At 35.6% G+C, this 23,129-nt stretch overlaps 1 protein-coding gene across 1 annotated transcript in view; it reads left to right on the top strand.

Moving 5' to 3' along the window:
- ZNF292 (zinc finger protein 292) overlaps positions 1 to 23,129 on the top strand; it is an 86,519-nt gene that overhangs the window by 50,573 nt on the left and 12,817 nt on the right. The window contains exons 5-7 of the mRNA XM_065888994.1: positions 11,745 to 11,947; positions 18,443 to 18,579; positions 21,059 to 21,200. Coding sequence (XP_065745066.1) covers positions 11,745 to 11,947; positions 18,443 to 18,579; positions 21,059 to 21,200 — 482 coding nt within the window. The remainder of the gene's footprint in view (positions 1 to 11,744; positions 11,948 to 18,442; positions 18,580 to 21,058; positions 21,201 to 23,129) is intronic.

Here is a 23,129-nt window from a genome sequence, read left to right as displayed (position 1 = left end):
AGGGGCTACTCTTCGTTGCGGTGCACGGGCTTCTCGTTGCGGTGGCTTTTCTCATTGTGGAGCGCGGGCTTCAGTAGTTGTGGCACGTGGGCTCTAGAGTGCAGGCTCAGTAGTTGTGATTCACGGGCTTAGTTGCTCCATGGCATGTGGGATCTTCCTGGGCCAGGGCTCAAACCTGTGTCCCCTGCATTGGTGGGTGGATTCTTAACAACTGTGCCACCAGGGAAGCCCGGCATCCAGGTTCTCGATAATAACCATTAAAAAGGTCATATCCAAAAACCTACCCTATGGGATACTTATAGAAATCTTCTTGCTTGCCCTTCAGTCTTTTAGCCAATGCCGTTTGATTATGGTTGTTTCATCAAATTCACCTATTTCCTTATGTCTGGTCCATGGCTCTCCTTTTTTTTTTTTTTTTTTTTTTTTTTTTTTTTTTTATGCGTTACGCGGGCCTCTCACTGTTGTGGCCTCTCCCGTTGCGGAGGACAGGCTCCGGACGCGCAGGCTCAGCGGCCATGGCTCACGGGCCCAGCCGCTCCGCGGCATGTGGGATCTTCCCAGACCGGGGCACGAACCCGTGTCCCCTGCATCGGCAGGCGGACTCTCAACCACTGCGCCACCAGGGAAGCCCATGGCTCTCCTTTTTGTCTGTCAGGATTTGATGAAAGACCACAAGAGGTACTTGGCTAGAGTTGTATTAAGTAAGATTGTTTAATATTGAGGTTAGTCTGATCTAATTAATTTTTAAATGAACTTTTTATTTCAGAATAGTTTTAGATTTACAGAAAAATTGTGAAGAGTTTCCAAATAATCCACAACCATTTTTCCCAACTGTTAATATCTTACATTAGCATGATACATTTGTTACAATTAATAAACCAATATCGATACTTTGTTACTGAGTAAAGTCCATACCTTATTCACATTTCCTTAGTTTTTACCTAATGTCCTTCTTCTGTTCCAGGATCTCACCCAAGATACCATATTACATTTAGTTGTCATATCTCCTTAGGCCCCTCTTGGCTGTGACAGTTTTTCAGACTTCCCTTGTTTTTGATGACCTTAGCAGTTTTGAGGAGTACTGGTCAGGTATTTTGTATCCCCTCAGTTGGGATTTGTCCAATGTTGCTCTCATGATTAGACCTGGGCTTATGGGTCTGGGGGAGAAAGATCACAGAGGTACAGTGCCATTGTCATCACATCATACCAAAGGTACATATAATCAACATGATTTCTCACTGTTGGTGTTAACCTTGGTCACCTGGCTGAGGCAGTGTGTTTGTCAGGTTTCTCCACTGTGGAATTACTTTTTCCCCCCCCTTTCCATGCTGTACTCTTGGGAAAGAAGTTACCTTGTACAGCCCACACTTAAGAGGTGGAGAGTTAAGCTCCACCTCCTCGAGGAGGCAGTATCTGCACAGATTATTTGGAGTTCTCCACAGGAGATTTGTCTTTTCTTCCTTATCTATCTGTTTAGTCAATATGGACTCATGAATTTTTTTTTATACTTTGGTGATAATCCAGTACTACTTAATTTTGTTGCTCAAATAGTTCAGCTTTGGCTCCCAAGAACTCTTTGAGTTAACTTCTGTGTCCCTTTGACATACCCCATCATTGTGAGTTATGTTTTTTGTTTGAATACTTCCTAGTTTTCTGGCACTACAAGATGCTCCAGGCTTATTGTGCATATTTCCTGCCCTAATCCTAGAATCAGCTATTTCTCCAAGGAACCCTAGTTCCTTTTATTGGAGAATAGTATTGATATTAGAAACCAAGACCTGGTAATTGGGTGTGCTCATTGCTACTGAGGTGTCATTGCCTCTAGGACCTCTCAGCAGACAAAGTAAGAAAATATATGTAAGTATAACTAATCTGTGTATGTACACATATCTATAAATGTTTCTGTATGTAACCAGCTGTATCTATATTAAACTAAATGTGAGAGTTTATACTGATGTCTCCGACTCTAATCTATATCACATGGATCATTCTAGCCTTCTCGCTTACCTGTAACCTCTTACTTCAATAAAATGTCATATAATTGGAATCATACAGTATGTAGCCTTTTCAGAATTACTTCTCTTACCATTGGCCATCCATATACTTAATCCTAGTATACATGTATAGTGGTTTCAGAATTGATAACCTCTACCCCTGTGGGTACAGTTCCTCTTTCCATTCTTGCTGACTCCACTCATCCAAAGTTAGGTGAGCACCCCATTTTCCCACCTCTTTCAGTGAAGTTCTTTCATTACATTTGTAAGACAGATTCTTTTGCCATATTCTACGTTCTATCCTGGACTTCCCAACCATCTAGATACTTTTTTTAATTTGTATACCTTGAGTCCTTCTTCATGCTGTAAAGTTCTGTGGGTTTTGACCAATGCATAGTATCATGTATTCACCATTACAGTATCATACAGAATAGTTTCACTGCCCTAAAAAAAATTAATTGTGCTTCACTAATTCAACCCTCTCCAGAACACCTGGCAACTACTGATCACTTACTATCTCTATAGTATTGCTCTTTCAAGACTGTCGTATAATTATAGACTTTTCAGTCTAGCTTCTTTCACTTAGCAGTATACATGTAACATTCATCTATGTCTTTGTGTGGCTTAATAGGTCATTCCTTTTTATTGCTGAATAGTATTCCATTGTGTGAATGTACTGTAGTTTGTTTATCCATTCTCCTATTAAAGGACATCTTGTTTGCTGCCAGTTTGGGGCATTTATGAATAAAACTGCTATAAACATTGGCATGCAAATTCTTGTGTGAACATAAATTTTCACATCAGTTGGGTAAATGCCTAGGAGTAAGATTGCTAGGTCATATGGTAAGACTATGTTTTGCTTTGTAAGAAACTGCCAAACTGTACTATTCTGCATGTTGCTCTACATTCTCACTGGCAATTGGTGGTGTCTGTTTTGGGAATTTTAGCCATTTTAATGGGTGTGTAGTGATATCCCATTGTTGTTTTAATTTGTGTTTCTGTACTGACAAGTGATACTGCACATCTTTTCACATGAATATTCGCCATCTGTATATCTTCTTGGGAGAGGCATCCATTTATATCTTCTGCCTACTTTTTAATTGTGTCGTATTTTCTTTTTAATTTTTATTGGAGTATAGTTGATTTACAATGTTGTGTTAGTTTCTGCTGTACAGCAAAGTGAATCAGTTATACATATACATATATCCACTCTTTTTTAGATTCTTTTCCCATATAGGTCATTACAGAGTATTGAATACAGTTCCCTGTGCTAAACAGTAGGTCCTTATTAGTTATCTATTTTATATATAGTAGTGTGTACATGTCAATCCCAATCTCCCAATTTATCCCTGCTCTCCCTTTCCCCCTTGGTAACCATAAGTTTGTTTTCTACATCTATCACTCTGTTTCTGTTTTGTAAATAGGTTCATTTGTACCATTTTTTTAGATTCCACATGTAAGTGTATCCATTCGATATTTGTCTTTCTCTGACTTACTTCACTCAGTATGATAATCTCTAGGTCCATCCATTGTTTTCTTTTTGTTGAGTCACAGTTCTTTGTTATATTTTGATGCAAGTCCTTTAGCAGATAGGAGTTTTGCAGATATATTCGGTTTACTCTGTGGCTTGTCCTTTTTCTTTACAGTGCCTTTCAGAGAACAGAAGTTTTAAATTTTAATAAAGTCCAACTTATCTTTTTTTTCTTTCATGGATTGTGCTTTTGGTGTTTTATCTAAAAATAATTACCAAACCCAAGGTCATATAGATTTTTCTCCTGTTTTCTCCTAGAAGTTTTATAGTTTTGCATTTTATATTTGGGTCTGTGATACATTTTGAATTAACTTTTATAAAAATGTAACTTAATTTATGTTTGATGAATCTGTCTTCGCTCGTAACAGTCATGCTTTTTTTCCTGACCACTCACAAGCCATGTTTTTTGGTTTTTTTTGCGGTACACGGGCCTCTCACTGTTGTGGCCTCTCCCGTTGCAGAGCACAGGCTCCGGACGCGCAGGCTTAGCAGCCATGGCTCACAGGCCTAGCCACTCTGCGGCCACCAGGGAAGCCCACAAGCCATGTTTTTAATATATTAATTTTGAGACTCTTAGGAATATATCTATTCCTCTAGTCTACAAAATGTACCTTAAGCCCCGTTTTGAAAATTACATCTTCCCATCTATTTCCATTTTCTCCATTGTTTGTTCTACCTTTTCAATTTAAAGCTTATTATCAGAAGCACCATAAGAATAAAAGAATCCTCTTTTTCTCTGTCATCATAAATAATACATAATCAAACCCAAGGAGCAGGTCCTTCTGAAGAAGTTACCCATCTCCACCAATTTGATTACATTCAGCTTTTTTGGTGAGCTAGGGGTCATCTTGAGTTTTAGCTTTAATAACAGTTCGCATAGGTTAGTACTGGTGCTGACACTCATGGTGCACACATCCTTGGTCCTGAGCCTGCTGCTTTTCCTTCTTTTGTATATGTCATTATTGTAAAATCTAAACTCTGAAAGAGCTCCCTATTAACAGTCACACTGAATTCCTTCAGCCCTTTCCCTTCCACTTCTATTTTGGAATAATTTGCAATGGCATAAATTGTATTTTTATCAGCTTGCCTGTTCTTTCTTGAATCCTAAGCCCTATGGTTCTCTCTCTTTTTTTTGAACCCCTTGGTTTTCAAAGGAAATTTCTAAAGCTTCAGCTTTTCCACAGTACTTATAAATCCTCCAGAGCTTTGTGAGAAAATAAGTCTTTTTTTCAGTAATAAACTTTGCCTTTTAAAATGAGCAGGGAAAAAGTGCTGCTAGGTTTACCCGATATTAACATATGTAAAATGTAATTATATTTTAAAGGGAGAGGAGATGGGAGGAGAGAACAAATGGTAACTAATAATTTCCAGGTAAATAATGTGAGGCCAGATCTGATTGCATGCAGCTGAATTTCTTTTCTAATAGTAAATCTCCAGTTCTTTTGCTCATTGATACTTTTCCTATATTTTTCATGTGTGTGTTTATATCTTTACCTGTCTATGTAGAGAATACCAAAAGGGGTGATTCTGAGACCTAGACTTATATCTGTTGACAGTTTTTTTGTGTGTTAGGACATTTCTTACAGAAAGTCACTAAAAAGAACACCTTATAGACTATATACATTTAGTACTCTTAGAAATACAGTTTTCTTAACTTGCTTCTATTTGGTTGTCTTTTTTTTTTTTGCTTTGTCTCTCCCTTTTGCTCTTAACTGACCTTGTTATAAAAAATAAATCAGTGGAGCATTTTAGATTTTATTTTTAAAAATCACTGCTAAATTAGATTGCCTTGTGTTTAGGTTTTACTTGTGTATAACCCTTAGATCATTGAGGATCAGTGACTCTGGATAGAATTAAGCTGATAGAACTTAACTGCAGTAAGATTGTGAAAGTGTTCAGTCTCCCATTTCAGGCTGATGCTTTATTTTGCATTTTGTTAACCTTAATAATATTCTACTATTACATAATGAGATATAATATGGTGACCACCAAGATTTTATTTTTACTAAAAATGATTTTAAAACATACACTCATTGGCTTTTCTAAACATCCTAGAAAAATTCATTATTTCTGTTGTGATGAGTATATTTCATAATGATGTTACATGGATAAAGTTGTCAGAATTTAATTAAATATAATAGTAATAATTAAATCTTATTTCACACAAATTTTAGGGTTACATATTTACTAGGTTCATCTATATCATGGAACATTTTTTTAATGTTTAAGAATTCTGATTTATATCAGTCATGTCAAAGAATCAGTTATGATCATAATTTAATGACTTAATGACCAAGCAACATGATTTAAGAAATTCTGAAATCTTCAAGTGAAAATTCTGTTTATTGTATATGTAGCTTGTTCTTCCAGGAAAAGGTGAGAGGTCAGGTGAAGATTAAGACTATCCCTCACTGGTAATTTGAACACTGAAATATAGTTACCTTAGAGCAGTGGTTCTTAATCCTGGCAGTGCTTAAATCGCCTGGAGAGTTTTTTAGACATACCGGTGCTGGAGACCTACCACAGACCGATTAAATTAGAGTCTCTCGGTTTGAGCCCCAGGCATTAGTACTTTTTAGAAGTCAAGATAATTGTACAGCCAGGGTTAAGAATCACTGATGTAGAGCTTAAAGTGTTATGTTTTTATTAAATTTCTGAATTTGGATTTTTTTGTCTTAACAATGCTGAATTGATTTTTAATGCATTTTTTTCTTGTAAAAAAACAACATAAAATGTACCATTTAATCATTTCGAAGTGTACAGTTCAGTAGTGTTAAGTATGTTCATAATGTTTTGAAACAGATCTCCAAAACTTTCATCTTGCAAAATTAAGCCCTGTTTTAAACAACAACTCCCCCCTTTCCCCATCCTTCATTTCCAGCCCCTGGTTAATCAACATTCTACTTTTTGTTTCTATGACTTTGACTACTTTAGGTACGTCATATAAGTGGAATCATACTGTATTTACCTTTTTATGAGTGGCTTATTTCACTTAGCATAATGTCCTCGAGATTCAACTGTGTTGTAGCATGTGTCAGGATTTCCTTCTTTTTTAAAGGTGAATAATACTGCATCATATGTATATACCACATTTGTTTATCCATTTATCTATTGATGGACATTGGATTGCTTCTGCCTCTTGGCCCTTGTGAGTAGTGCTACTATGAACATGGGAGTGCAGATATCTCTCTGAGACCCTCCTTTCACTTCTTTTGTGTACATAACCATAAGTGGGATAGCTGGACCACATGGTAGTTCTATTTCTAATTTTCTGAGGAACTTATAGCCTGTTTCCCTTAGAGGTTGCATCATTTTATAGTCCTGTCAATAGTGCACAAAGGTTCTAATTCTTCCACATCCTCACCAACACTTATTTTCTGTTTTTTTGTTTTGTTTTGTTTTTGATAATAGACATTCTTTTGGCTGTGAAGTGATACCTCATTGTAGCTTTGGTTTGTATTTCTCTGGTGATTAGTGACGTTGAGCATTTTTTCATATGCTTGTTGGCCATTTGTATATCATCTTCAGAGAAATGTCTATTCAGATCCTTTGCCCATTTTCAATTGGATTATTTGGTTTTTGTTGTTGAGTTGTAGGAGTTCTTTATATATTCTGGACATTAACCCCTTATCAGATATGATTTGCATATATTTTCTCCCATTCTGTAGATTGCCTTTTCACTCTGTTGCTTCTGTCCTTTGATATGTAAAAGTTAACTTTGATGTAGTCTCATTTGTTTTTTTTGTTGTTGTTGTTTATACCTTCTTATCACATCCAATAAGTCATTGTCAAATCCAGTATCTTGATGCTTTTCCCTATTGTTTTCTTCTAGGAATTTTATAGTTTTGGGTCTTACATTTAGATCTTTAATTCATTTCAGGTTTTTTTTGTTTGTTTTTTAATTTTATTATATTTTTGGCCACACCTTGTGGCATGTGGGATCTTAGTTCCCCAGCCAGGGATCGAACTTGCACCCCCTGCAGTGGAAGCACAGAGTCTTAACCACTGGACCACCAGGGAAGGCCAGGTTTGTTTTTTTATATGGTGTAAGATAAGTGTCCAGCTTCATTCTCCTGCATGTGGATATCCAGTTTTCCCAACACCATTTGTTGAAAAGACTATCATTTTTCTGTTGAGTGGCCTTGGCACCTCGTTGAAGATTATTTGACCATATGGTGAGGGTTTATTTCTGAGTTTTTTCTATTCTGTTGCATCGCCTACATGCCTATCTGTGTGCCAGTTTTGATTAGCTTTGTAGTATATTTGAAGTGAGGAAGTGTGAGACCTCCAACTTTGTTCTTTTTCAAAATTGTTTTGGCTGTTTGGGGTCCCTTAAGATTCCATATGAATTTTAGGATAAATTTTCCTATCTCTACAAAATAGCCATTGCAGTTTTGTTGGGATTACATAGAATCTGTAGATTGCTTTGGGTAGTTGGACATCTTAACAGTATTAAGTCTTCCAGTCCATGAACATGGGCATCTTTCCATTTACTTGTGTCTTCTTTAATTTCTTTCAGCAATGTTTTGTAGGTTTTAGTGTACGAGTCTTTCACTCTCTTGGTTAGGTGTATTCCAAAGTACTTTATTCTTTTTGTTGCTATTATAAATGGAATTGTTTTCTGAATTTCCTTTCCAGATTGTTCATTGTTAGTGAATAGAAATGCAACTTATTTTTGTGTTTTGATTTTTATATCCTACAACTTTGCTAAATTCGTTTATTAGTTCTAATAGTTTTTTGTTTTTTGGGTAGAATCTTTAGGGTTTTCTACCTATAAGATTATGCCATCTGCAATCAGATGATTTTATTTCTTCCTTTCCAGTTTGGATGCCTTTTATTTCTTGCCCAATCGATCTTGCTGAATAAATTTTAAGAGAAAATATAAATTGTATTTTTAAAAAGGAATAGATGATGCAGATTCATGTAGGCCATGATGGTAATTTTGGAATTTACCCTTTGAAGTCAAAGGGACACCACTTGGGGGTTTTAACTAGGAGAAGACAGTCCAGCGTGTGCTTTAGGAAAAAGAAAAGGCACCCTGCATCCTAGTGGAGATGTGATGGAAAGAGTAAGAGTGGCTGCAGAAGACTAGTAGAGTGCAACAAAGTGGTCTGATAGATAAATGATTTGGGCTGGGAGGTGGGGGTGAGTGAGTGGTTGGCGTAGGGATTGAGAAAAATGAATAGAATTGAGTACTTAGGAGTTAGAAGTGACAGGATTATATGGTGGATTGTAGGTTAGGATGAGGAAGAGGCAGAAGAGAAGAACTTTAATGCCAACTCTTAGTTCTGGGCTGAGGTACCACATATTGTGGTATAGAGATGTTTGTATGCAGAGTTTGAGATGCTTGTGAAACAGCTACCCAGAGATACTGCAAGGGGAATTGTGAGCAAATCTAAGTGTGGAGATACACACCCAGTAAACAGGTTGACTCCACTTTGGGGGGGAATCCAGGACCTAGTCCTAAGTTTTGGTGCATGGTACATGATCAGTTAATATTTGGGTAAAGATTTATCGCAAATATTCAACTTATATATTGTAATATATTTAAAATTATCTTCCATGTTTTTCTTTTTTACTATTATGTAAGTAGCATTTTATGGAAAGAAGGTCATTATTACTTTCTTAATTGAACTGGCTGAATATTATTCATTTACATTGCCATTTTATGTCATCCAGCTCTCGATAGGCTTGAATGTAGTAAACCTGCTTTTTCCCCCCAAGTACATAAATACAGACAAAATAGATAAAAAGGCTACACAAGTAAAATTCAAGGTATTTTTTCATTTTCTGGGATGGGGATGGGTAAAGCAGGGTAGGGAGTGAAATTTGATGTGACTAGGTAGTCAAGGATAAAGATAACAAAACTTTTTTCATAAGTCTGGTAGTCTTTGATGTGCTATTATAACTGTAAGGAAAACATGTCCTGGAGTAGAGAGAAATAGAGAAAGATACAGAGGAATTGGGACAAGGAAAGTGTAAAAGAAAAATGGAGAAAAGTGAGGGGAGTGAGTTTCCCTCCCCTGAGGGGGAAGTTCTGAATTGAGTATTGTTGAATGTAATCTAATTTTGATCTGTTTGAAACATGAGCTTCAGGATACATTATTATTTTCCTTTAAAAGCTAATGCTACTTCACCGCTCTTTACTGCTATGTAGTGCTGTTCTGATAACTAGTAAACACACTAGTTAAATAAGAATTTTTATTTTTTTCTCATCACACCACTGTGTTAAGGTGGAAGTTGCAAGACCCCATTATTCTGGTCCTGGTTCTGTCATTAACTGGCTTTATGACCCTAGAAAGTCACTTGCCTTCTGTGAGCCTCAGTTTACTCATCTGCCAAATGATGGAGCTGGACAAAGTGATCTATAAAGTTCCTTCTGCTCTAATATTCTGTATTTCTTTGAAATCAATTTTGCCCTAAGTGTGGCAAAGGTTTCCCATTGTTTAAAAACACACACACACACAAGTATGTTTTGGAATGTATAATAATAGCATATATTCTGCTATACTTGTTAGTACAGAAATTATTTTGTGTAATTGTCATTCTAACTATACATGCTGCTCTTTGAGATTTTAGGGACTATTTGAAATTCCTCCTATTAAGATTGTCATTAGTTTTGTTAAAAAAAACTTGCCACCTTTAAATAATGTCTTTGCCATGATCTTCAGAGTTTGTTGATTATGAATTTTTGTGGGAGTATTTGAAATAATTCCCAGACTTTTTATTGCTAGAGTTTCCTGGAAACTCAAGCTGTATTTTAAAGTCTGTGACTTATAGCTGGAATAACTTGATTTTAACTCTCTTGCCTTAAATTTGTCATTGAAAATCTTTACAGATTTTACTTTGGCCATTGAACTAAACTGTGAAAAGATATTTGCCATATAACTGTCTTAACCAGGATCGTGTCATATTAAAAAAAGAAAAGTAATGCCCTGTATATGTCAGACATATCATCAGAGGCACCAGAGGGTTATGCAGATAGTGTTATTTATCTGTGTTCAGTCTTTATACTTTTTGGTTTAGTTTATTATGTAAAGAATAGAGAGTAGCAGATACAAAGGTCTAGAAAAGGATGAAATTTGTGATCCTATGTTAAATTGCTTACATGCTCATGGTTTTAATACTGAGGAGCCATAATCATACTATTTTATAGAAGAGTATTTTCATAGTGGAGTACAGTTAGATCTAAAAAATAAAGGTACTAGAGGGTAGGAAAGGACATTTAAAGAAGAGAAAAACATCTCTTATTTTCCATCTTCTAACCCAAAACTTACTCACTAGACATGTCTCCCAGTCTGTTCACAAATGAGAAATTGTGTATTTTATAGTGTTTATAGGGCATTTAAAATTTTATTACTGAAAGCCTTCCAAAGGTTTCCAGCTAGCCATCACCAAGTAAATTTTTAAACACGATTTTCATCCTGGTAAAGAAAACTTAGGGAAAAGTTTAAATTTGCATTTGTTAAAATTTAAAATCTCCTTCACCAAAAAAAAAAAAGTTAAATTTTTATTTGTAGTTGATCAAACAAGCACTAGGAAATTTAAGATTTCAACAGAACAGAAATTTATTATGCATTAGTGGGTCTTAAGCAAGTGTTGAGGTTTGTTGATTGGTATTTTAAAAACCCACAGAACTTTCAGCAGACTACCCCCACCCCCTTATTTATTTTTCCGTAGATATTTAAATTTGTTCTACAACACTCATTAAGGCAAGGTAGACTTCACCTTTGTAAAATGAAAAATACATGAACAGTATTGAACACAATATTAGCTGAATTTCATCTTCTTGAATATCCAAACATCCTTTTGTGGTTTCCCATGTAAGTGTGTAATGTCCTAACTGCAAATTTCTAGAAATGCTAACGCCTGGTATTCAAGAATAAATGCTGTGAGGAAAAGAATTTAGTATTACTTTAAAAACAATGAGTTTCGGAATTCAATGTAAAATTATTTTTATAATCAGGAATTTAACTCACCTCATTGTAAATGGTACTTTCAGGGGCAAAAATATTTAATGCAGCTCTAAAAAGTTAGCAGCGTAACTCCTGCTTATAAGGTCAAGTATTTTGTGATAGCCTGAGAGTAATAGGAAACTGCAACAACAACAAAAAAGAGTTTTCGTTTCTGTGCTTTAAAAAAATATTCCTTGTAAGTATTTGTATTGCAAGTGAACGATTACCAAATGTTAATAATCTATTATGTCTTGTTTTTTAAAGTGAATGAATTTTTAGCTTTTGAGGGTCCCATCTTGTTGGATATGAGAATTAAACATCTAATCAAAACAGATCAGTTAAGTCAAGCAACTGCTCTAGCAAAGCTGTGTTCTGACCATCCAGAGATTGGTACAAAAGGTAGTTTTAAGCAAACTTACCTTGTCTGTCTTTGTACATCATCACCGAATGAAAAGTTAATCGAAGAGGTGAGTATGTTTTCTTTTGTTAGTAATTATTTTTTAAAGTGAAGAAAATAATTTTTAATTAGATTAGAATGTCTTTGACTTCCATTTCTCTTAGTGAAGAGCCATTGTTGTCAGTCTTAGATCTGGGGTGTGCTCTTAGATAGTGATTCTAAGCAGCTTTCAAAGTTATATGTAAACATTTCACCTGGCTTCTATTTTAAATAATTTGGCTCTTTTAACTTCTTTGGCTAAATTATGGGAAAGATGGCGGTAGCTTAATTTAGTTAGGATGTTTATATTTGTTAGTGTTTGGGCCTTAATTTCAGTTTTACCTGACTTAAAGATACTTGGAGATTTTTTTCTAACTGGCTAATTTAAGTAACTTAAAAATTTTATATGACTTCCTGCTAGGAATACTTTCTGTCTCTCTTTCTCTCTCTCTTTCTCTCTCTATATATCTTTCTCTCTTTATCTATATATGTAAATATTTTATTTGCGTATTTAATGTAAAACTTTTTCTTTGTAAGACAGGTGATTCTGTTTTTTTTTTTTTACTTCTAGTTGGCATAAAGCATAGTATTCATGTATTTGTGTATTTTATACTACAGAATTCAAAAAGTAGAATCATGATCCAAATGGGAATTTTGCAATTGGAGGACTCATAATTCCAAAGTGAAGTTGGAGACAGGGTAGGAGAATTGAAAGTTGTTGATCAAAAAGCAGGGAATATGTATATAAAGAGTACAGATAAAACTATAATACATTGGACAGTGTTGTGTGAACATTTAATGTATATGTGTCTTACATCTCTAATATACATATCTTTCGACTCCAGAGCGATAGAGGATGGAGAACAAAGGGATTGTGGGACAGATTTTAGGATATACAAAGAGAGAAGCTGAGATAAACAACAGAGAAGACAGTTAACAGAGCATGCATGATCCCCTGAGTAGTCAGAGAGAGATTGTAATCAGAGTTCAGAAGGAGGATAACCTCAGACAGAAAGCTAAATGCCTACATGAGGTTAGAGGCTGTAATTATAATGGTGATTGACTTTTCTTGAGAATAGAAAATAAAGAGGAAGATGATAGCCTTGGACTGAGATTAGAAATAAGCCTGTTGTGTATGTTGAGGATAATGAGGATACTGGGAGAGTGATGCCAGGTAATTTCTAGGCCGGGTGGAGTAGAGCCAAGGGCTCTAGCTTAGGGGAGATATCATTAAGTTTAGACCTTAGCTGTTATTTTGTTTAATAATTTCTCTTTTGTCTCAGGTATTGGCTTTTTAATCGCTGTATAACAGGAGCTAAATAGAAGATAGAAAATTTCTTATTAGTTCAGGATAACTTTGTAGACAAGTTCATTAGCAGCTGTATCAAGTTTCTTGGGATAACAGCCTTTGAAATGTGTGTAACATTGTTTTTTAGTCTTTAAATAAATTAGTTATTGTGATGCTGCATTTTAGATATTTTTCAGCTCCACTAAGGTTTTCATTATCAGTTCAGTCCCAGCCCTTAAGTCAATCTGTCCATCCGTCCATCCTTCCTTCAGCAGATTTTATTAAGAGATGTGTGCTGTCTAAACACTGAGGGGATTTAAAAGTAAGGCATAGGTCCTACCCTAAAGAAGCATACCTTCTAGTAGGAATCTATCTAAAGACAGGGTGGTTAGGTTAACTTTGAAAGTCCTGTTTGAAGTTGAAGACTATGAATTTGTAATCTCCAGGAAAAATCTCTATTTCTAGCTGTCTTGAATAATCAAAAAATCTTGTAATACTGAACCTAAATTCCCTTTTGGTCTAATTATCCAGAGTTAAGTACCAGCAGCCCAGCCTACTCTGGGAGAGCCTCAGAAAAATTCCCTCTGAAGACCCTGGGTATCTCTGATGTCATACGAAATTATTTTTTCCTTCTCTTGTTAAGCAGGTGGAATTAAGATATTTCATGTTCTTTAAGCAGAGTTCCCTCAAGTCTCTTTCCCACCCCAGGAACAAAACTAGATCACATAGTGTAGAACAGGATGGGATATGTGTAAGTCTACACATTCCTTGTTAAAAATCCCTTTTTGCTTAGAGATTGTTTGATTACTCTTTTATGTTTCTATTGCAAACATATAGAAACTGGTTCTTCATTGTTCCAAGTGGAGTAAGTTATTATTTCTGCCCCAAGGAAAGGTAATCACTTTGGAACAATTGCCCAGACATTGCCCCCTTCAGAAGAGGTATGCTACATGACCCGCTTCAAACATTCACTTTACCTGTCTGGTTCTTGTAAACATTTGAGATCTTTACCCATTCCTTAGAGTAGGCAGGAATAGATATTGGAAAGAGTCAGCCATGGTCTGGATCTATAGTCCTTTCGAGGAAATCCTTGTCCAAGTGAGCCAGTAGACAAGGGATTGACTATTTCTCAGGACGCTTTCAGTGTGATAGAGGTAGCAGAGGAATGGGACTGAGATGAATGTTTATTTGGCTTCTCTAGAAGGGACTTTGGCCTGAATTCTTGGTGTAGGTGTAAAAATGAAGTTAGCGTTGTTTATTTTATATCCAGTATTTACTGGTTTTGTCGTCAAAATAAACATAGATGTTAAAAAAGTAAAATCTACCTTGTGTCTCTCTAACCATTATTTCCACATTTAATACTCCTCTGACTAATCATTAAGTGTGAAATTTGATATTTCTGATATTTTTACATACACACACACACTTTAAACATACTTACACATACCCTGGCTGCTGGTCACTTTTCCTCCTCTTAGTTTGGACATCTTTCCATATCATTTCTTTTTTTTTTTTGTTTGTTTTTTTTGCGGTACGTGGGCTTCTCACTGTTGTGGCGTCTCTCATTGCGGAGCACAGGCTCTGGATGCGCAGGTTCAGCGGCCATGGCTCACGGGCCCAGCCGCTCTGCCGCATGTGGGATCCTCCCGGACCGGGGCACAAACCCGTTTTCCCCTGCATCAGCAGGTGGACTCTCAACCACTGCGCCACCAGGGAAGCCCCTCCGTATTATTTCTTATAGATCAACCTCATTCTTTCTCATGGCTGCATAATTCCATAGTATAGATTTATAATAATATCTTAGCCAAACTAGGGGACATTTAAATTGTTGCCTTGTCCATACATCCTTTCATTTTTCTTGGGGGTATACTGGTAGGGTAAATTTCTGTAAGTGGAATTGCTGGATCAAAGAACCTACACATCTTAAATTAATAAATAGGGCCATACTACCATCCAAAAAAAGATTATACCAGTGTATATACTCCCATAAACAGTATATGAAGTTTTTTTCTTTCCTAACACTATAGATTATTCGTCTTTTAAATCTAGTCTAAGATTTTTTTTTTTTTTTTGCCGTACGCGGGCCTCTCACTGTTGTGGCCTCTCCCGTTGCACAGCACAGGCTCCGGACGCACAGGGTCAACGGCCATGGCTCACGGGCCCAACCGCTCCGCAGTATGTGGAATCTTCCCAGACCGGGGCACGAACCCATGTCCCCTGCATCGGCAGGTGGACTCTCAACCACGGCGCCACCAGAGAAGCCCCTAGCCTAAGATTTTGCTACCCTGAGAGTATAAAACAAAAACAAACAGTAGCTAATTATTTTAATGTGACAGGTTTACCATTTAAGTCCCTTTCTAGATGGAAAGCAATTTCATTTTGATAAGCAAGACTATTCCTAAAATATGTTAAAGCCAATACATTTTAAAAGTATACTTGGTAAATGTATGTAAAATATTGATGAAGTGTTGTATATTTTTTGGATATCTTATAGAAAGAGCCATATTAAAACATGGAAGTCATTATTCACATTTTTGAAATGATTTTTATGCTTTACAAAGGGATTTAGCATAGTGTATCTTTAACAAACAGATCATTTTAATTGGCTTTAAAATTTTTATTCATATTTCTAAATTTTCTGGTATTAGATTTTTACTCATTTTTCAGAGCAATACAAAATAGCTATCTGTAATGTATAAATAGTTCTTATATAGGTAATATATTGGTAATCCTTACTTTATGCTGCCTTGGATTATAAAAAATAATTCTTGCTCATTGATGGCTAAATTTGACCTGTATTTCGCTTGCACAATTTTAATTAAGCCATTTATTAGTTTAGGTTTCATTTTCTCTTTAGTGTCCTATTTTTTTCAAGTGGGCCACCTAGTGGCAAATCGGGAATGAAGGCTATCAAATAGTACATAGTAAAATTGTTTCCTTAGTATACCTATAAAAAGTGAGGTTTTCTGTATTATTGAATATAGCAGATGTTTCAGTTGGTATGTTGTATATATGTGGATAAATTTATAGAGGCTACCTTACATAGATACAAATATATATAAATATATATATATATTTATATATATATATAAATATATATATATATTTATATATATATATATTTTTTTTTTTTTTGCATTATGCGGGCCTCTCACTGTTGTGGCCTCTCCCGTTGCGGAGCACAGGCTCCGGACGCGCAGGCCCAGCGGCCATGGCTCACGGGCCCAGCCGCTCCGCAGCATGTGGGATCCTCCCGTACCGGGGCACGAACCTGTGTCCCCTGCATCGGCAGGTGGACTCTCAACCACTGCGCCACCAGAGAAGCCCTATATTTTTAATTCTTAAGTATAAACTAATGTAGGTAATATCATTGGGAAAATAAATTTCTTTCCTTATATATAATGTACACATTTTGCATTATATGAGAATTCAATAAGAATGGCTTAGGTTTTAGAAGGACAACAAAAAAATATTTGATTCAAAATAAATCAGACTTTCAGGATGTAAGAATTTTTGTTAAACCTGAACATGTAGAATCAATATTTAGTAAGAAAGACCCTCAGTATGCTTGTGCATGTAGAATTCTAGAAAGAGCACAGACTTTGAAGCGAGACCTGGGTTGAAATCTTGACTCTGCTAATTAAGCAGGTAACTTTGAGCAAGTAACTTAACCTCTCTGAGCCTTATCTCTATAAAGAAATAGTATTTACCAGGCAAGCTATCATGTTGATTAACAATGCTATTTCTGAAGAAGCTGGCACAAATAAATGAATAATAATAGTAGCTGCTATTTACTGTGTTTATTGACATCTTATGTATAAAATGTTAATGATACCTACCTAGTAGAAAAGTTATGATTAAATAATAATTACATACATATATAAAATGTCTAACAATGCATTTAACTTATTGTAGATATTTGAAAATGTTAATTGTATAAATATATATTGTTCATCCCTTTTTGTGTTTGTTTACATAGGGTCACTTAGAGATAAAGATTTGTAAGAAAGAGGCAGACAGGAGTAGTGGAAAGAGTACTGTGCCAGGGAGTTCCAGGACTTAGGTTTCAGTCATAACTCTGACACTAACTTCATACTTCCTTTAAGAAATCATTGTTGTTAAACACATAGACTTGGAGTTAGGTCTTTTCTTATCCTAGTATTTTCTAGCTCAGTGTAATGTATAAAATGGAACCTCTGAATCTATCCCCGTGCAATCGTTATCCTCATTACCAAAGATCAACCTCAAGATTACCCTCATTCCCATTCAGACACTTGTTTAATCCTAAACATGTTACATTTTACACATACACACACACACTTTTCCCATACTCAAAAAGTAATGAGACATAGAAGATCGACAAGGAGGTGTATAGTTACCTCTGTGGTACATGGGTGCTAGTGGTCTGTATTAATCTTCAATTATTTTTGCCATTTGTCAGTTGTACCATGTTGGAATTAATCTTTCTAATTCTGTGGAACACCAGTGATTTGTGACTGTATGCTGTTTGTCAAATCCTTATCTTACAACAAATACTTGTAGAGATCATAGGTAAATTCTGTTTTATGTAGTAAATCATTGTAATGAGGTTATAAATTTTAATTTTAAAAAATAAGCATTAGATGTAAGTGCATAATTAAATGAAGCAAGTTGCCTTCATCTAGGTTATACTTATGCATGCATGACTGTTGACAAGCTTTGAGATGGAATGAATTTATATGAAAAGAAAAATAATGGAGATGTATAGAAAACTGAGGTGAGCTTCATTTAAAAGTGGTATAGCTACATAAAATGTTTCATATTATACTTTTTTTCCCTCCAATAAATAGACACTTTGTTTTTCTAGTCTATATCCAGTAGACATTTCTGTCTTTTTGCTGATTCTAATGCTTTTTAAATTACTGGATAAATGGGAAGAAATACAAGTAGCAGCTTTTCTTTTTCAGTATTATAGACCTGATTTAATGGGTAGAGGTTGCTTATAATTAGCATTAGTTATTTACATGTAAATGAATGCTTATAAAGGTCTTGAAAATCGTTGGTTCTCTGACTTGAAGGAAGATTATTTCTTTAAACTGCAGGCTAGTCATGACAAACTGTGAATTGATAGTGTATGAGTTAATGAGGTTTTACTGATGAAAATGATCTGTAAATATCTAATAAAAATGATAAAGTATATTACTGTATATTCTAACATAAAACCATTTTATGGCATATTTCTATATCCTTTCCCTGTAGATTTCAGAAGTTGATTGCAAAGATGCCCTAGAAATGATCTGTAACTTAGAATCTGAGGGTGATGAAAAAAATGCTCTTGTCTTATGTACTGCATTTTTATCACGTCAGCTTCAACAAGGAGATATGTACTGTGCTTGGTGAGTTGATTTTATTTTGAAAGGAGAAGTTTGTTCAATAAGATTACAGGATAGGTTGTGCAGATAGCTTAAGAACATATTTTTAAAAATCTTTTTAGTGTTACAAAGACAAAAAACTTATTTTCAGATATTATATGCTGTGCAAACTGATTATCAAGTAGTTCATATTATAACTTTAAAAACTTTATATTAAGGACCACACAACTCCTTAGTATACCAGCAATGATCATATAATGATCAATTATGATTAATTTTTAAATGTTGGAAGATGAAAGAAGGGCTTGTGTCTAATGCCACAATAAAAATTTTTTCAGATATGTAATCAACCTCTGATTTAATGTGTATACTTTTGCTCTGCATATTGCAGACTTTTTTACTACATAACTAGCTGCTAGTGATTTATGTATAGAAATATAGTTCATTTCTGTGAGGTATCATTCTACTTCACTAACTTCATGGTACATTTCCTAGTGGGCAAACCTGTTATATATAATCCTTTGGGAGGATACAGCTAACAGAGATGATGACTTCAGTTAACTCAAAAAACTTAAGATCAACTGTCTTAAGTTAGTGTTAGCTAAAACTGACAATTTATCTGGTCAGTCGACAGCATTATTAGTCTTCAGTGTTGTGTTGGTATTGTGGAAAAACAAAAGAAAATTTAGTTTACATCGTTCTGATATTTAAGGATATTTACCAAGTGACACACGTCATATAAGTGAATATAGAACAGGCAAGCTAAATAAATGGTTGTATAATCAAAAAGACTAAAGTTTATAATTATAAAGGTTTTCTGAACAGTTGAGCTCAGTTATGAAGGAAAAATTGTATATGCAATACAGAGAAGATTGATATAAAAGGCCAGTAGAAGGATTCTGAAGGGAGAATAAATAACATGTATTTATTGAGGACAAGTAGGTTTTCTATATAACAAATATTAATGATGACTAAGAAATTAATGTGTTATATTGGTTTACAAAAGGCATCAAAGTCTGGGTTTTATATGAAAAGCAAAAGCAGTCTATTAAAAGCCCTTAGTAGAAGGGAGCAAAATAGAAGTTTATGTTCAAAAACACTGTTTAAGACTAACAGTTGAGAATGGATTGGAGCCTGAACAATGAGGGCGAGTTGGGGGTAGGAAGTGGCCGTACAGGGAATTGAGCTGAGATAGGAAAATCAACTAGAAAGCCAGTAAATAGTCCAGCTGGGAAGTTACGAAGTTTTCCTGTGGATGTGGGGTGGGGTGAGAGAAATGTTGAAGATAACAGTCTTGAGGATAGTAAAAAGCAGAGGCTGATAGATAGGATCAGTGATAATGATGCATTAAATTAGAAGAAGGGTGAACTGGAAAGAATGTTAATCATCTTTTTCATATATTAAGTTTCAGGTTTCAAAGGAGATCAAAGGGGGGAGGTCTTATAAAGAACTAGAGAGGTGAAAGTGGTCAAGACTGGAGAGACAGATTTTGAAGTCCTCAATATGAAGGTTAAAATCCAGTAAATGAGCAAGTTATTCAAGTGGATGGTGAAAAGGGCACAGTTGCTAGGAGTGGAATCTGAGGAACTAATAGGAAAAGGCCTGTATGGAGGAGAATACTTGAGAGGGGAAGTTGAAGCCAGGAAGAAGATTTTTGTGGAAGTTAACTATGGAGGACAGAAGAGAAATAGGACAATAGGTAAAAGGGAGGAAAATTCATCAGTTCAGTAGGATTACTTTCTAAGAAAATACAGTGTAATTGCATTTGAAATAAATTTCAAAGTTTATTTTTCAAAGTTTATTTTTTCACTGCTGTGGCACAGATTAGTTATTTTCTTCTGGGTTCTGTGTCATCCTTGATTCTTAACATTATCTAATAATTTAAGTTAGAAGATAAAAATTAAATGCTTTTTAAAAATCATTATGCCATTGAAGCTTTTTTTTTTTTTTTTTTTTTTTTGTGGTACGCGGGCCTCTCATTGTTGTGGCCTCTCCCGTTGCGGAGCACAGGCTCCGGACGCGCAGGCTCAGTGGCCATGGCTCACGGGCCCAGCCGCTCTGCGGCATGTGGGATCTTCCCGGAGCGGGGCACGAACCCGTGTCCCCTGCATCGGCAGGCGGACTCTCAACCACTGCGCCACCAGGGAAGCCCCGAAGCTTTTTATATATACACACACATTTTGCACTTTCTTATTACTTTAAAGTTCAGATGTGGCCCAAAGTTACCATTTATATAACTTGTTTAAATGTCAGATGCTTTCCTAGTAAAAGGTAGTGAGTGCTTCTCTGAGATTCAGAAATCTTAATCAGTAAAATGGTAAGTCATATCTTGATTTTTATTTAATAAGTCTTTAGAAATTGAGATTTTTTTTCTTTTAAACCTCATTCCACATACAGAATTGGAATCTATAACCAGTTTTAATTTCACATGTAGTTACGAGCCTGACATGTTCATGATTTTACATGATAGCTCCAGCTTACTTTTTTACTTTTTTTTTTTAAGGGAACTCACTCTCTTTTGGAGTAAATTACAGCAAAGAGTAGAACCATCTCTACAAGTATACCTAGAAAGATGTCGTCAACTTTCTTTGTTAACCAAGACGGTATATCACATTTTCTTCCTGATTAAAGTTATTAATTCAGAGGTAAGAATGATCAAGGTATCTTATCTTAATTTCAAATACATAAATTATCTTCAATAAAAGACTTTATTATTTTGGCACCTCTTCCAGTGATTTTTGTTTATTTCATTTAGTGCTTTGAACATTGATTTTCTTACTAGTCCTTGATGATACTTGATACAGAGAAACATAAAAATGCAAATGAGAGCCAGGGGCTTGCTGTTAGCCTGGAGAAAAGCAATATACATAATACTTGCATTTTATCATTCCACAATTTTTACTGCTAGGTGTTATACTATTTTGATAATTGGCTCTATAGAAATTTAGAAAGTGTAAAGAGAAATATAGAGATAGCTTCCTTTGCTAGCAGTCTGGCAGATTACGGTATCTAAAAATTCTTCTTCTACAAAAGACCCAAAAATACTTGATAAAATAAAACAAATATTGTTCTTAATGTATAGCAGCTGAGATTGCAAGAATATTGGGGAAATCCCTAGGCTCAAAAAGAAGAGAAACCTAAAAACTGGAGTAGAAATTTGAGCTGATGCTAGGGTTCTGCTACCCTGGTGAGGATTGGGGTATGTTACTAAGGGGTTTGAGTTTTTATATCCACACGGGGATAAGACAAGAGATGGGATCTTGGGCCCTTTCAAGTTGGGGATTTAGAACTGAGTTCTGTGTTCCCCTCCTTCCCTCCACCAACTTTTGAAGTACTATGATTTCATTGAAAAGTGGACTAGAAAAATATTATACTGTGTAACACAGGTGATGATAGGGAACCATGTGCATGTCCGACTGGACTGTGGGTCAGAGGAGGGAAATGTTTTCCCTAATAAATTGTAACCATAGGTCTGCCCTCACACAATTTGGGGTCCACATTTACCCTGCCGTATAACCAGGAATCTCCACACCAGGTGAGTGTCAGGGAGGAAGACCTTTTCCTCTCTCTTTTCTTCTTAGTTATGTTGGCTGGTCTAAGAATTAAACTGACACAGGACAGATTAACAAGAGAAGATCAGGCAAAAGTTTAATAACATGTATACATGGGAGAGACCCAGGAAAACTGAGTAACTCGTCAAAATGGCCAAAACTCTCACCTTAAATACCATCTTCAGCTAAAGACAAGAGGATGTTGGGTGTAGTGGTTTAGGGCTTCAGAGGGGAGGAAGGCAATTCACGTGAAGATGGAAAAGCAGTGTTTGGTAAACCAATGGTGTGCTGGGCCATGCAGAGACTATCAGGCACGGTGGACTCTGATCTCCAGGCCCTGCAGAGTTTCTCCCCACCACCCCTAGCCCATATTCTTTGCAGAGATCTCTGGTGACAGCTCTATTCCAGGAACAGGCCCTCTGTCTAAATTCTTTTAGGCAGTAACAAGTAGGGGTGGCGGGTAACAGGAAGAACTTCCTTAGTCTTCTGTTTTTTAAAAGTAATCAGCCTAACATAATCCTCAGGTCAAAGAGACACATTTGGTGGTGACAGATTTTGCTCCCTTACATAAGTAGTATTTAAGAAGGTAAGGATGGAGTCCTGGGCTGGTAATGCCTGGGATCCCTGGCAGAAACAAATGAAGAACTGCTTTGGAGGGACATACCTTCAGTACAGGATTCTTAGATAAAACCCTTCTTAAGATGGGTTCACCATCAAGATTTACAAAACAGAGAACAGTCTGCCATGAGGGAATTTTAGCAGAGAGAACTAACAATAGGGTTAAACATACAAGGATAAAAACGATAAATTACATATATTTAAAGACATAAATAAGTTAACCATCAAGCTCTATTAAACATATGAAACAATCTGACATGAATGAATTTCAGTAGACAGAAAGAATGATAGAATTATTTGCCTAATACTTTAAATAATACAGTTATCGGATAAATTATAAAATACATATATTTAAAGATATAAAATAAGGGAATGAAGTATGAGAAAGAGAGGTCCTATAAAAAT

The sequence above is a fragment of the Phocoena phocoena genome, chromosome 12 (genome assembly GCF_963924675.1).
Source record: "Phocoena phocoena chromosome 12, mPhoPho1.1, whole genome shotgun sequence".
NCBI classification, from domain to species: Eukaryota; Metazoa; Chordata; class Mammalia; order Artiodactyla; family Phocoenidae; genus Phocoena; species Phocoena phocoena.
Note: the sequence above shows the minus strand (reverse complement) of the source record. Positions and strands in the feature narration are given on the sequence as shown.